The 15,542-nt window shown below is 37.1% G+C and overlaps 1 protein-coding gene across 7 annotated transcripts in view; it reads right to left on the bottom strand.

Annotated features, from left to right (window-relative positions):
* OSBPL9 (oxysterol binding protein like 9) overlaps positions 1-15,542 on the bottom strand; it is a 163,764-nt gene that overhangs the window by 24,961 nt on the left and 123,261 nt on the right. For 5 of the 7 annotated variants that reach the window (XM_045064513.1, XM_004774474.2, XM_004774477.2 and 2 more), the window contains 3 exons: positions 7,238-7,276; positions 3,000-3,090; positions 986-1,090 (listed from right to left, as the gene is read on the bottom strand). In XM_045064513.1, coding sequence (XP_044920448.1) covers positions 986-1,090; positions 3,000-3,090; positions 7,238-7,276 — 235 coding nt within the window. The remainder of the gene's footprint in view (positions 1-985; positions 1,091-2,999; positions 3,091-7,237; positions 7,277-15,542) is intronic. The other 2 variants (XM_004774476.2, XM_004774478.2) reach the window with 1 other exon arrangement.

The raw sequence follows: 15,542 nt of genomic DNA, 5'->3' as shown, positions 1-15,542 counted from the left end.
CTCTATCCCAGGACCCTGGGATCATGACCTGAGCTGAAGGCAGAGGCTTTAACCCACTGAGCCACCCAGGCGCCCCCACACAGAGGAATATTACACAGCCATAAAAAGGATGAGATTGTGCCATTTGAGACACCATGGATGAACCTAGAGGGTATAATATGCTAAATGAAATAAGCCCAACTGAGAAAGACAAATACCACATGACTCCACTTATGATTTAAAAACATAACAAAACAAAAACCTCCACAAACAAACAAACAAAAAGCAGAATCAGGCCTGTAATACAGATAATAAAATGACGGTTGCCAGACAGGAGAGGGGTGGCGGGTTGAGCAAAATGGATGAAGGGGAGAGGGGAATACAGGATTCCAGTTACGGAATGAATAAGTCATAGGAGTAACAGGCACAGCATAGGGAATATAGTCAATGACAGCGATTAACAGGACAGATGGTAGCTACACACTTGGGGGAACATAGCATAATGTATAAACTTGTCAAATCACTAAGGTGTCACCTGAAACTAATGTAACATCATAAATAAATAATAAATAAATAAATAAATAGAATAGAATAGAATAGAATTCTGGGGCACCAGGGTGGCTCAGTCAGTTAAGCAACAGCCTTCGGCTTGGGTTGTGATCCCAAAGTCCTGGGATCAGCCCCATATCAGGCTCCTTGCTCAGCAGGGCGCCTCCTTCTCCCTCTGCCCGCTGGTGCCTTGCTTGTTGCACAACTTGCTCTCCCCCAACTCTGTGTCAAAACAAATAAATAAAATCTTCCAGAAAAAAAAAAAAGAAAGGCAATTACTACTCAAGCTTCTGGTTCTATCACAAAGTTAACCACTTCATGTATAGAATGATGGTAAAATTGTACCTCCAACACAAATATGTAACACATTTCACCGTTTTTCCCATCAGCAATCAAACACAAACCTTAAATGTTAATGGGGAGTTATGAGAATTAAAGAAATTATATAAATTTGTACCTGTACTATTTGGTGTTGGAGTCTGATGATGTCCCAAGGTAGTTAATACAGGTCCAACAGGTAGCGAAGATGGACGCTGTTCTGACTTACATAGCTGAGAAGGTTCTAGAAGATTTGAACATATGAAATAAGTTAGAAAAAAAGCCCAATACAACTGTGTTAACTGCAACTGTGTGGAATTTAAAATCCTAAATATCAGTAATTTTTGAAACTGTCTTCCATTAAGTCAAGTTCCATGCTGCTCCCTCTTCCGGATCTTCTCTCCCCTTTAAACTCAATGGTGATAAACTACCATTTTATCTAAAACATTAGGATATCAAGAGACTAATCAAGGCAGGCCAAACCTCAGCAACAATGCTCTATAAAACTAGCAAACACTTCTGATGATAAGGTCTTTCTAAGCATCAAACCACATAAAATCATTTAAAAATGAGGCACATGGGACACCTGGATGGCTCAGTTGGTTGAGTGTCCCACTCTTGATTTTGACTCAGGTTTGGTCTCAGGGTCATGGAATCAAGCCCTGCACTAGAGCTCTGCGCATAGTGGGGAGCCTGCTTGAGATTCTTTCCCTTTTCCTCTTGCACACACATGCATACTCTCTCTCTCTCTAAAATAAGTAAATCCTTAGGGGTGCCTGGGTGGCTCAGTTGGTTATGCATCTGCCTTTGGCTCAGGTCATGATCCCAGAGTCCTGGCATCAAGTCCCGTATTGGGCTCCTTGCTCAGCAGGGAGTCTGCTTCTTCCTCTGCCTCCCATTCTCCCTGCTTGTGTGTCACACACTCTCTCTCTCACACCGACAAATAAATAAATAAATAAATCTTAAAAATACACAAATCTTTAAAGAAATAAAATGGGGGCACAGTATTATTTCCTCTTCAGCCCAAGATACTATGTTCATTCTCTTAAAGAATCAAAATTCGCAAAAGCATTTCACATACTTCTAAGGTTTTTTTTTTTTTTATTAAAGATTTTATTTATTTATTTGACAGAGAGACACAGTGAGAGAGGAAGAGAAGCAGGGGGAGTGGGAGAGGGAGAAGCAAGCTTTCCGCTGAGCAGGGAGCCAGATGTGGGGTTCAATCCTAGGACCCTGGGAACATGACCTGAGCTGAAGACAGATGCTTAACGACTGAGCCACCCAGGCACCCCTACTTTAAAAGTATTTTTAAAGGGATTTTTTTGTTACATTACTGACCTAACTAAATCATCGAGAAAGCAGAAATGTTGGATTCAACAGAAGGTAAAAGGAATTCATACACACAGCTGTTGTCCCTAAGCCTTCGTTAGTTTAAAAAAAAATACTATTGATTACTTTATACTTAAAAATACAGGTCCCTTCTAATCAATAGGCGTAACAAATTTCACCTTTCCCTTCCATTACCTAGAGTTCACCATCAAGAAGAAAACATTTGTATTCTTCATAGCTATAAAAAGTATCCCAAAATAGAAAGTTTCTGGATTACCTCCAAGTAGGTCAATATATATTAAGATTTCTTTGGTAGCATGAATCCTGGGTCATAGGATTCTGTCCCACCAGCTAATCTACATCTTAGTAACCATGTTTTCCTTTCATCTCACTATGAAAACCAAAAGCTCTTTCACTATATTAAAAAAATCCCCCAAACCAAAAATATTATCATCTTTTTCCAGTTCATTTTCTGCTGCTATTTTTGTGATTCCTTTTGTTTATCAAAAAACAAAACAAAGGGTGCCTGGGTGCCTCAGTTGGTTAAGCGTCTGCTTTCTGCTCAGGTCATGATCCCAAGGTCTTAGGATCAAGCCCCACATTGGGCTACCTGCTTAGTAGGGAGCCTGCCTCTCCCTCTCCCTCTGCCACTGCCCCTGCTTGTGCTCTCTCATTCTATCAAATAAATAAAATCTTTAAAAAAAAAAAGCAAAAAAAAAAGACAAAACAATAAAACCAAAAACGAGCCCTTCAAGATTTATGAAAGCTGAACAAATTAAGTTTTCTCTAATCAATGAAAATGAAACATTTTTGCAAATACTTACCTGGAGGTAAGACAGTCTGGGTAGGCATTGTGTTGATCACAGGTTCCAAGGGACTAGGTTGATATATTGCATCTACAGGATTAATAGTACTCTAAGATAAAGAAACACAGTATAGTTATTTTTAATTAAATACCCTTCCAGTGCTCACCCTCCCAAATGTACGAAATGCCCACATTTCTGACAGCAAAGTCCTGAGGGTAGCTATATAGAGATGCTGCTCAAAATGCAAAGAAGAAATGAAATGCATTTATGATATAGAAGTCTAAGAGTTTCTTAAAAAACAAAACATAGTAAGGAGGGAAAATGAAAGAATTTCTGCCATATGGAAAGATAAAGCTAAATGAAAAAACCTGCAAAGAGTTGTAAAATGGTGTGGGAAAATTTCAGGAAGTAAAAATAGTCACTTCTGAATTCAGTTCTTCTCACTTAATTCTTAATTCACCACAAATAATGTTTCTCTATTGAAGATAGAAATACTCTCTCTTACTCTGATGTTATTAAACATTACAACTACAACTGGTAAATATACCTGCACCACTGGGATTTTATTTTTCCATCTCATACTATTGCCACCTTCTATCACTGTGTACATAATGTACAGGTACCTAGTTTTATAGTCACTAAATGCAAAGAGATATATCTTCTAATTGGGGGATTCAGGGAAGAAAGCTTTCTTTTTAAGGATTTAGAAGAAAAAAAGTAAATATGCAGTTACAGTTTTAGAGGAAAAAAATGTCTACATCTTTCTGATTTCAAGCCAAGAACTTACTCTGCTAGCATAAGGACATTTTAAAAACAAGACTCTATAGTTTACTGATGCTTTTTTACTTTGAGGTGGGTAGTTAAGTTTAAACTAAGGTCTCTCCCAGAGTAAAATTTAGGAAGTAAATTTTACTTCCTAAAATTTCTAAATTTTAGGAAATAGTGAAACAGATTTAGAAGAGATTTAGAAGAGAAATACCTTACTGATGAATGAGCCCCAAAAGTATTCATAAAACTTTAGAAGACCCTAGCAATGGAAACTGAGTTAAGGGAAAAGTTTTTATAGCATTCTCATTTAAAGCCTAAGTTTGATTTTTTCTTTAAACCTCCTTCTCTGCTTAAATATTAAAAATCATTAAATCAGATCTCTTAAATCAACTGACTTGAGCACAAGAATGTCTGATGTTTGTCACAATAGTCTACTGACTATAAATATTTTAACAGGAAAATAAAGGACACTTAGAGAAGAGACCCTGAAAATAATCACTAATAAAAACCCTAATAAAATGAAGTAGGGAAGGTTTTGAAGTACTGGGAAGAGCACAGATAAAACAGACTCAGAATTTTAATTCCTTAGAGTCTTTATTCTACCAAGATTTGGCAAATCTTTTATCTACTATGGTCCTCGCTTTCCCATTCTGTAACATGAAGAAATGTCTGGATTTTATGTTCTACAGAGGCTTTCTGGTTATTACTTTATGATTCTATCTTCAGATACTGGACCAGCACATAATAACTAAACAAATGTCTCAACAAGTCCTGCAGCTGTTTTCAGTGTAAATTCCTTATTTTTACCTAATGGTTTTCTTCAAAGAACTCCAAGTGCTTTACAAAGGCAAAATTCCACCATTAATATCGATTCACAGGAAGGAGAGTATGTCACCTCCTTATCTGCACCTTTTATATAAGAAAAATTACTGAAGAGACTAAGAAATAACTTTGGAAAAAGGGACCAGCAAAATTCTATCTTTTGAATGTAATCTTTTGTCTTCCAGATGAAATGTTCTAAATCTAAAGATTTAGCTAATGTGAAGATCAGATATTTGCATGTACAAGTACCAAATATCTTTTGTTGCTTGCCTTAATAGAAAATGTAACTATTCCATACTTATCTACAGCCCTTGTTCAATCAATTTCAGGCTAAAATATGTCAAACGACATTCTACATCTTGCTTTGAAAATGAATGTGCAGCACTTTAGAAGCACAAATAATCCTCAGCTTTAACTAGCTGTAACATTAATAACATTTACGTAAAATAAAAATTATATGTACATGTATTTATGTATAGCTAGCTAGCATTTATTGATTCTGTGCTCATCCTGTACCTTATAACAATGTTCATCTGACGTAGACCTAGCCACCGTTCTTTAAAGATGAGGAAACTGAGACTCAAAGGTCAAGTAACCTGCCTAAGATCACAACTAGTGAGTAGCAGGGCCAGGTTCTAGCTGTGAGGGTCTAAGATTTGAACCATGAACGCTTCCCTTTTTAAAAATAAAAACTCTTGGGGCACCTGGGTGGCTCAGTGGGTTAAAGCCTCTGCCTTCGGCTCAGGTCATGATCCCAGGGTCCAGGGATTGAGCCCCACAGCCTCAGCAGGGAGCCTGCTTCCTTCTCTCTCTGTCTCTCTCTCTCTCTCTCTCTCTCTGCCTACTTGTGATCTCTGTCAAATAAATAAATAAAATCTTAATAAATAAATATTTTTTTAAAAAATTAAAAAAAAAAACTCTTAAAGAAAAATGCTATAGTTTTTGCTCAGTGATTCAAGCACAGTTACTTTCTAAAAGTTTAGATTTTTTTGTAAGTATAAATTTTCTAGATGTTTTTAATTGCAAATGACCAAGCATTTTTGGTATGTAAAACTGCCAATTTTGGGGGTGTCTGGGTAGCTCAGCTGGTTAAGTGGCTTGGCTTTGGCTCAGGACATGATCTCAGGGTCCTGGGATTGAGTACTACATTGGGCTCCCTGCTCAGTGGAAAGCCTGTTTCTCCCTCTTCCTCTGCCTGCCACTCTGCCTACTTGTGCCCTCTCTGTCAAATAAATAAAATCTTAAAAAAAAAAAAAAAAAAACCTGCCAATTTTCTTAACATAATAAAAAGTAATTTTGCTTTGAGGAAAAAGAGAAAAATAATTGCCACCATGATTTTCCTTAGGATCTTTGGGGACCATAACATGTTAGACAACATATATAGTCCTTTTCCATGAGGCTTACAATCTTAAGTGGTAGCTCAGGAAAAGATACTACATTACATTACACTGTATTTAGATCACATAATTGTATTGTATCACTCTGGCTCAAACTCTGAACTCACACTGTGAAAAGAAAATAAAAATTCCAATGTCTTTAATTCAAATTTTAAAAATGCTTCTTCTCAGGGCGCCTGGGTGGCTCATGGGTTAAGGCCTCTGCTTTCGGCTCAGGTTATGATCCCAGGGTCCTGGGATGGAGCCCCGCATCGGGCTCTCTGCTCAGTGGGGAGCCTGCTTCCCCCTCTCTCTCTGCTGGCCTCTCTGCCTACTTGTGATCTCTCTCTGTCAAATAAATAAATAAAATCTTAAAAAAAAATGCTTCTTCTCTTATCTCTGGCTTCTCAAGAAATATGCAAACAATATCGATATTTAACTTTTTTCATTTTAAACCAAATATAAAGATAAGATGCTTATCCTTTTAAGTACAATCATGAGATGGTTTTGAAGATTTTGAAGTTTCCAGGTCTCAGACAAGTAGACATCTGTAAAGTCTTGGGACAATAAAAAGGGGCAGCCTCCTACTTTAGAGACCTTTAAAGAGAAGTTATCATAACAATAGGGTCACTCCAAATACAATCTTCAAACTCTTATTTCCAGATGGGAAATACCCACAATAAAATTTTCTTTTCTTTTTAAAGAAGAGGTTGAACTTAAGGGAAGAGTAAAATGCTGAGGAGGAAAGAATAAGAAAATGGCTATAAGTGAAAGAATTCATGTTGCAATATGTTCTAATAAAAACACAATATATATACCACAGTATCAAGGACAGTTAACACAACACACAAAATCTAAAAATAAAATAGAAACCAATTAACAATATTAAATAGATTAGGGTATGTTTCAATACTGAATCCCTCCCTCCCCTTCTGCTTTCATCTGAGAAAAAAAGAAGTTTGACAAGAAATAAAGCATTGTGAGTTATGCCTTAGTCATAAAAGCTGTATTTTCATACCATGATTAACCCCTTATGTTAACACATGCAAAGTGATTCAATCTGAACCAACACTTAGAAAAATTTTAACATTTCCCCTGCAAATGATTGCTGAAAGATGGCTAACTTTAGAAGCTTAAGGAAAATTGCAAGAATCAACAACAAAAAGCAGTGAGTAGGTGAAAAAAGGAATTTGTGTTGAAAAATGAGTAGAAGTTCAGGCTTCTCCTGACATGACTGGTTATAATGCTCTGCAGAAGTAAAGGGAAAGAAAAAGATTAGATTAAACTTACTATAATTCCATCTGCGTGCTTCTCCGCATTACACTGGTCCTTAAGGAAAAACGTTAAAAATATTAACTTCATTCTTTTACTTAGGTAAGTCCTTGTGTACTTGCTTTCCTATTATGAAAGCTTATTTTACTATTAAGTAACAATGTTAGAAAACTATTTTTTGGCTTCTATTGAGATTTTAATTCCATCTGTACATCACTAGCCAAACATAATTCCATCACTGGCTACACATCCACCACCAGCAGCAGCATGGCAATTGTTTTTCTATATAGGCACTTAATTAAATTATTAATATCCTATGGAACTGTGTAGTCATATCAGTATCAACTATTAACAGCAGATACACTAATTAAGGATTGAAGACCCTGTATATTATAACAAAACCCGCAACCCCCCAACTCTCACTACACTTTATTTATTTTTTAAGATTTATTTATTTATTTGACAGATTAAGAGAGATCACAAGTAGGCAGAGAGGCAGGCAGAGAGAGGGAGGAAGGGAAGCAGGCTCCCTGATGAGAGCAGAGAGCCCAACGTGGGGCTCGATCCCAGGACCCTGAGATCACGACCTGAGACGAAGGCAGAGGCTTAACCCACTAAGCCACCCAGGCGCCCCTCACTACACTTTAAAAGTGTAAGAATCATATATCCTTAAAAACTTGGGATGTAAGACATGATTTCCTGTATTCTGGCTACAGGCCCAAGAATTATACTTTTCTAAATAGATGAGGTTTTTCTTTTAGTAAACATAATCACTGTATCCATGGAATGACATAGGAATTAACTTACTACCTGACAAATATTTTGTATTTATTATTCCACTTACTCCACCAATAACTCTATAAGGTAGATGCTATTATTATTCCTATTGGACATTTGAGAAAATTGAGACAGAGAGAGGTGCGGAGCGAGGATTCCAATAGTCTGGTTTCAGAACTCATGTTCTTAATATGCTCTTTTGTCTTGCTTATAAGGATGTACTTTCAGGAAGAAGGTGGTGGAAAGTTATCAACACATATTCATTTCTGTAATTATAACCCAATTATTTGTATTATGTAGACAGTATGTTTAATTTTAAATAAACTGTTTAATGTTTAGCTCATACTATCTGGAAATCGAAATTTCAAAGTTTTAACAGAAACCAGTATTTGGTCTTGGTCTTAAACATAATGGCCAAGTTATATCTCATTTCTATCTGTAACTTTTTCTTTAACTACTGAGTTTACTCAGAAATATACACATTGAAGGGTCAACCAAGACCAATTTGAAGATTTGGGAAATTTTTTTTAAGTGCAGATACAGAGAAGTATTAACATAGCAGGCTTATTAGCCTGCAAAGTTGACCTTTGGCTAATGACTAGGAACTTGGATTTCAGGACAGTCCCCACCACTTTATGTGATAAGACCGGCTCACTGTGCCTAAACTGTTTAAGTAAACAATAGGGTTTACGCTAACAGCTAGCTTTCCTTCTGGAAGTCTGGAATCTTGGTAAGTGCTAGGTAGAGATGCTTACATGTCAAGGTCCCAAGAAAAACTGTGGGTGTTGAGTCTTTAATGAGCTTCTCTGGTAGACAACATTTTACATGCAGGTTTTTTTGTTTTTGCTTTTGTTTTTAAGATTTTCTTTGAGACAGACAAAGAGAGGGCGGGAGGGAGAGAGCGAGAGAGCATGGGGGGAGGAGGGACAGAGGGAGAAGGCTAAGCAGACTCCCTGCTGTAAGCAGACTCCCCACTGAGCAGGGAGCCCATGTGCAGCTGGATCCCAGGACCCTTAGATCATGACCCGAGCAGAAGGCAGAGACTTAACCAACTGAGCAACGCACATGCTCCAAAATTTCATGTATGTTGTCACAATTTGTTGCTGGCAGAAGTAAGCACAGTCTGAGTCTACTGGGAGAGGAGAGGATACTTGGACGTTTTGTGTCTGGTTTCCTCTGGATTTTGTCCCATGTGTCTTTTCCTTTTGCTGATTTTGCTTTGGATCCTTTGCTTTAACGAAGTGCAGCTATGAATAGGACCATACACTGGGTCCTGTGAGTCTCCAAGCAAATCATCAAAATCATCAAACCTAAAGGTGATATTGGGAACTTCTGGCACAGAAGGTATCTTTTACATATCCTTTTCAATGACTGCATTTTAACTGTGTAATTCATGCTGGGGTTCCCCCCATTTGAAAAATCAGCTATATATTTAGAATATCCAAAATTTCAGTTAATTCTTTTTTTTTTTTTTTAAGATTTTACTTATTTATTTGACAGAGATCACAAGTAGGCAGAAGAGGCAGGCAGAGAGGGAGGGGGAAGTAGGCGCCCTGCCGAACAGAGAGCCTCATGTGGGGCTCAATCCCAGGACCCTGGGATCATGACCTGAATCAAAGGCAGAGGCTTTAACCCACTGAGCCAGCCAAGCGCCCTCAGTTAATTCTTAACAGACACAGCTGAAAATAAACTGAGAATTATAGAGAAAGAGAAACTAAAGTTTCTTGCTCAGATGACACTTTAATTCTGGCCTTCCCCTATTAATTTCTAAGTATTAAATTGCTTTTTCCAAGGGGTTTCCTGGAAAGAAATATTACATACTTGTGATAGAGTGAATTTTCCAGGAACGGCCCCAGTAGAGCTAGTGCTCACCCTTACCCTAGAACATAAGGGGGCCTTTGTGACAGTCTCTACCATTAAGTACAGCAGAAATGACTCTATGTATTTTCTAAGACTAGGTCATGGAAATGTCACAATTTTTCACCTTGTTTTCTAGGAGCCCAAACCACCATACTGTGACAAAAATCCAAGCAGCTGTAAAGAAGACTATACAGAGAAGAAGTTAGGCCCCCACTCCAACTTTTCAGGCATGTGAGTGAGCCACCTTGAAAGGAGATCCTCTAGCCCTTTATCGAGTCATTATAAGTGACATTTCATGACAGAAACAAGTCATGAGGTCTACCCAAACTGTGTATTTGTGAGCACAATTTAAATGAGTGCTGCTATTTTAAGACACTCAGTTTGCTATGCTGTGACTGATTACCACATTATGTATGTATATTATCTAAGAAAGCAACCACTTTTAAATCTGGTATAATTTAAAACAAATTTCAGTATCTGACAAACTTTTCCCCAAAATGTTCTCAACTAGTAATATATGCTACCTACAGAGTATTTTAAAACAGGGTTCCTTTTTTTTTTTTTAACTGTTGTGGTCTTTTAAGACACGATCAAATCAGATTTTATTCTATTACCTAAAAAGGCTACATTCATCCCCTCCCCACTCCCACTTCTATCTTTCTTTTTAAAAATTGTTTTCTTTTTGTTTTATAAGTATGACAAAAGTGGTCTTTAATCACGGTCAGCTAAAGCTAAATCTCAAGTATTATTGAACTAGAGATTTGACTGAATTCAATATGAATTATGTTAATGAAACAGAAAAGAATGCTATTTCCCACTTAAATTATACTGTATGTTTATCTGGTTCTAAATCCCTCATTCCTTAATACAAAAGCTATTCTCTTCTCAGAACATACCAGCATGACTGAGATTTGGAAATACGATAATGAACAAAAACATCAACACAACATAATTTGGGAAGACATCTGACCAGAGGACTCCAGTATTTTTAAAACCATGCCTACCAGCAAAATACATACAATACACCCTCATCTCTCTAATAATGCAATGCGGTCTAGTTAAAGCTCCCTTAATTATGGACCAACACACTTACTAATTATATGCAAGAAAAAATAAAGACACTAATTCAAGTTTGATGAGATTAAACAGAATGAGGCTAGGACGACTGGAAATCTACTGCAGAAAAATAAATTTAGACCCCTACCCTTACACCACAAAGATGAACTCAAAGTGGATCATAAAAAAATATGAGCTAAAATGTTAAAACTCTTAGAAGAAAACACAGGAATCAATCTTTGTGATATAGGATTAGGCAATGACTTCTCAGATAAGCCACCAAAAGTACAAGCAATAGATAAACAAGACTTCATAAAAAATAAAAATATGCATGTTTCTCAGGATGCTATCAAGAAAGTAAGAAGACAACCCACAAACTTGGAAGAAAAATATGCAAATCGTATGTCTGGTAAGGATCTGTATTCAGAAGATATAAAATCACTCCTACAACTCAATGAGATTACAAACAACCCAACTAAAAAATGGGCAAAGAATTTGAACATTCTCCAAAGGTATATGAATGCCTAATAAGCACAAGAAAAAATATTCAACATCACTATTCCTTAGTTCAAGGCAAATGAAAACCACAAGATGCCAATAGAATGGCTATAAGCAAAAAGACAACCACAGGGGTGATTCCATATTCAAAAGTCCTGTGGATCCATTATTTATTTATTTTTATTAATTGAAGTATAGTTGATAATGTTTCATTAGTTTTGGGTGTACAACACAGTGATTTGACAAGTTTATATATTATGCTATGTTACCGTAAGTGCAACTACCATTTGTTACCATACTATTACAATACCATTGAGTATATTCCCTGTGCTGTATCTTTCATCCCCATGGCTTATTCATTCCATAACTGAAAGCCTGTACCTCTCATTCCCTTTCACCACCCCCCCCATTCTGCCCACTCTCCTCACTTTTCACCCTCTCTGGCAACTACCAGCCATTCTCTCCATTTATGGCTCTGTTTCTGCTTTTGTTCATTTGTTTTGTCTTTCGGAGCCCAAGTAAGTGAAGCCATATGGTATTTAGATAGAAGTATTATCCAGGTGGATCTGATCTAAGCTCATGAGCTATTAAAAATAGAGAGCTTTCCCTGGCTGGTGGCAGAAGAGAAGGTCAGAAATGTAAACCATGAGAAGGATATGATGTGCCACTGCTGGCTTTGAAGATGTAGAATCTGTGCAAGGACCAGAGAGAGGCCTTTAATAGCTGACACTGAGTTCTAGCCAACAACTAGCAAGGAAATGGAGATCTCAGTCCTACAACAAGGATCTAAATTCTGCCAACAACCTGAATAAGCCTGGAAGTGCATTATTTGCCAGAGCCTCCAGACAGTTCAATCTGTCTAGAACCTTAATTTGGGCCTTAGGATATCCTGAAGCACAGGACTCAGCCCAGTCACTTTAGAGTCTGATCTACAGAACTGTGAGCTTATAAATAGTGATGTTATAAGCCACTTAAAAAAAAAAATCACAAATATTGGTGAGGATGTGGAAAAAATGGAATTGTAATACACTGTGAGAATATAAAATGGTACAGCCAGTTTGAAACGTAGTTTAGTAATTTCTGAAAAGGACAGTTACCAGATGACCCTGTTAATGCCACTGCCATGCATAAAGTTAAAAGAAATGGAAATATACCTCCATACAACACCATTATAACAGACATTTATTGCAGCATTATTTATTAATAGCCAAAAAAATGGAAACAATCCAAATGTTCATCACCTGATGAATATACAAAATGTGGTATATCCATTCAATAGACTTTTATTCAGAAATGAAAAGGAATTAAGTCCTTATATATGCTACAATATGAATGAGCCTTGAAAGAAGTCAGTCACAAAAATAACATACTGTGGGATCATAGTAACATGAATGTCCAGAACAGGCAAATCTAGAAACAGATGAGTGGTTGCCAGGGACTGGAGGAGAATAGGGGCAAGGTAACAAGGAAAAGAGGAACAGGGAATGACTACTTAATAGGTACAAGGTTTCTTCTTGTGGTGATAAAAGTGTACTATAATTTGATTACAGTGATGATTACACAACTTTGTAAATATATCAAAAACCAATGAAATATACACTTTAAATGAGATGTGAATTAACACCAACAAACCCGTTATTTTTTAAAGTCAAAAGAGAAATTTACAAACACTTATGAAAACAAAAACTCTATGAAGGAAAATGTTCTGGGGAGATAATCAAATTCAAAGACAACTTAAATATACAATCTACTTTGAAAGGATAATCTAGACCTGTACTGTCCAGTTTGGGAGGTACTAGTCACATGTGGCTATACTGAGCACTTGAAATGTAGCTGGTTCAAAGTGTAAAATACACTCAAGATATCGAAAACTTAGTACAAAAAAAAAATATGAAGTTCCTCATTAACGAATTCTTATACTGCTTATGTTGAAGTGATTTTGGAAATACTGAGTCAAATACATTATTAATTTCACTTGCTTATATGAGTTGTGCCATATAGGTCTTATCACCTAATCTTGATAAGGAACTGGTCAAGTCCTCTAATGTAGGGGCCTCCCAGGTTATTTCTGCTCTTTTCCACCTACCCCACTGTCCTGTGCAGTTTCCCATGAAACACCAGCTGCCTCTTTCTATGGTACAAAAATTAAGGTCTTCTGAACTAACAAAACCCACCTGAAAATCCCACTAAGCAAGTGACGCCCAAACTTCGCTGCATATTACAACCACCTGGGAGTTTAAAAATCCCAAAGCCTAGGTAACATCTCATATAACCACACAATGTCTGGGAGTGGGAGCCAGGCATGAGACTTTAGTTAAAGATCCCTTGGTGATTCCAATGGGTAGCCAAGTTTGGGAACCAATGCATTAATCATTTAGGCAGGAGGGGAACTTCTGGTAGTGAGATTAAAATTAAAGAATAAAAAAAAAAATTAAAGAATCAGAACTGGAAGGGATTTAAAATCCTATCTATACCATGCTGCCTCTAGGAAGCTAATACTAAATAAACTCCAAACTACAAAGGTATTAGATTAGCTATCTTCCTATATCCCTTTGGGATCTCAGGTGGCAATCTCTTGAAGTAGCTGTTTTCAATATTTTACTAACCTGTCAATAAAGGACAGTCTTCCAAAATGACTAGTAATTTATATTACTGACTAGTAATTTATATTATAATTTATATAATTTATATATTATTTATATCTATTATATTTATATTAGATATAAATTCTGCCATGTTTACCAACAGCACAATAGAGAGGTGGCTAAAAAAAAAACACACATGAAGTGGAAACACTAAATTAGGAAACCATTAAAAATTATGCATTAGAAACATCCATTCGAAATTTATAATTATCAGGCCCCTACTATGGGGCAGGCAACTGTTCCAGGCACTGAGGATACAGGTCCCCACACACCACCACCAAATTCAGATGAAGCTCTAACTCCCAGGATGCCTGTACTTGGGGATGGGGTCGCTAATGAAGTAAATTATGGTTAAATAAGGTCCTTGAAGATGGAGCCCTGACCTAGTAAGTGTCCTCATGAGATTCCAGAGCTCTCCCCTCACCTTCTCTCTCCCTACTCTCCTTCTGTCCCTTCCATCTACTCCTCCCCACTCCCTCTCTTTTCTCTCTCTGTTATTCTGTGCACACACCAAGGAAAGGTCACCTGAGGATATACTGAGAAGGTGACTATCTACAAGTTAAAAAGGGTCCTCACAGGAAACCAAATTGGCAGGAATCTTGATGTTGAACTTGTAGGCTCCAAAACTGTGAGAAAATAAAGTTCTGTTGTTTAAGCCACCCAGTCTATGGTGGTTTGTTAGGGCAGCCCAAGCAGACTAATAAAATGGCAAACAAGACAAAGTCCTTAAGGAGATTATAGTCAGGTCGCAGAGACAATAAACAAGATATCCTGTAAATCTGGCTACGGATGCAGGGCCATGAAGAAAAAAAACACAAATGAGAGATTAAAGATTAGAGCAGTCAGGAAGGTCTCTTCAAAGAGATTTCATGTGGGCAGAAATCTGAATAAAGTAAGGGGGTGAGTCCTGGAAATCTGGGGGAGGTTCCTTCTAGGCAGCAAGGAAACCAAATACAAATCCTTGAAGCAAAAAAAGTCTGGTCTGTCTATGAAAAAAAAAAAAAAAAGCCAATATTGTTGGAATAGTGTGGATCCAGCGAGGTGAGAGAGTATGGATGGTTCAAGTGATGTAATTACTCTAAGTAGTTTAGACTGGATTCCAAGTGAGATGGGAAACCATTTAATGGGATTTGAGCAGACTAATAAAGTGGTCTGATTCACATTTAAAGATACAGAGAGTTCATATATACACATTATTTGAGGGATAGTATTTGAATACAAAAGCCTTAATAAAACTTCCTTCTGGAGAAAACTAAAAAAGCCAAACTCCATTTATTTATCTTTGTTACCCGTTCTGAAGGACCTTGAAATATAAGTTTATCAAGCTGGGCTAAAATAAACAGAGAGGTAGGAGGTATGGACTAAATAGCAGAAACTTTTAGGAGCGCCTGGCTGGTCAGTCAGTGGAGCATGTGGCTCTTGATATCAGGGTTGTGAGTTCAAGTCCCCATGCTGGGTGTAGAAATTACTTAAAAATTTTGAAAAAA

The sequence above is a fragment of the Mustela putorius genome, unplaced genomic scaffold, assembly GCF_011764305.1.
Source record: "Mustela putorius furo isolate JIRA1106 unplaced genomic scaffold, ASM1176430v1.1 tig00003853_pilon_pilon_pilon, whole genome shotgun sequence".
Classification (NCBI taxonomy): domain Eukaryota; kingdom Metazoa; phylum Chordata; class Mammalia; order Carnivora; family Mustelidae; genus Mustela; species Mustela putorius.
Note: the sequence above shows the minus strand (reverse complement) of the source record. Positions and strands in the feature narration are given on the sequence as shown.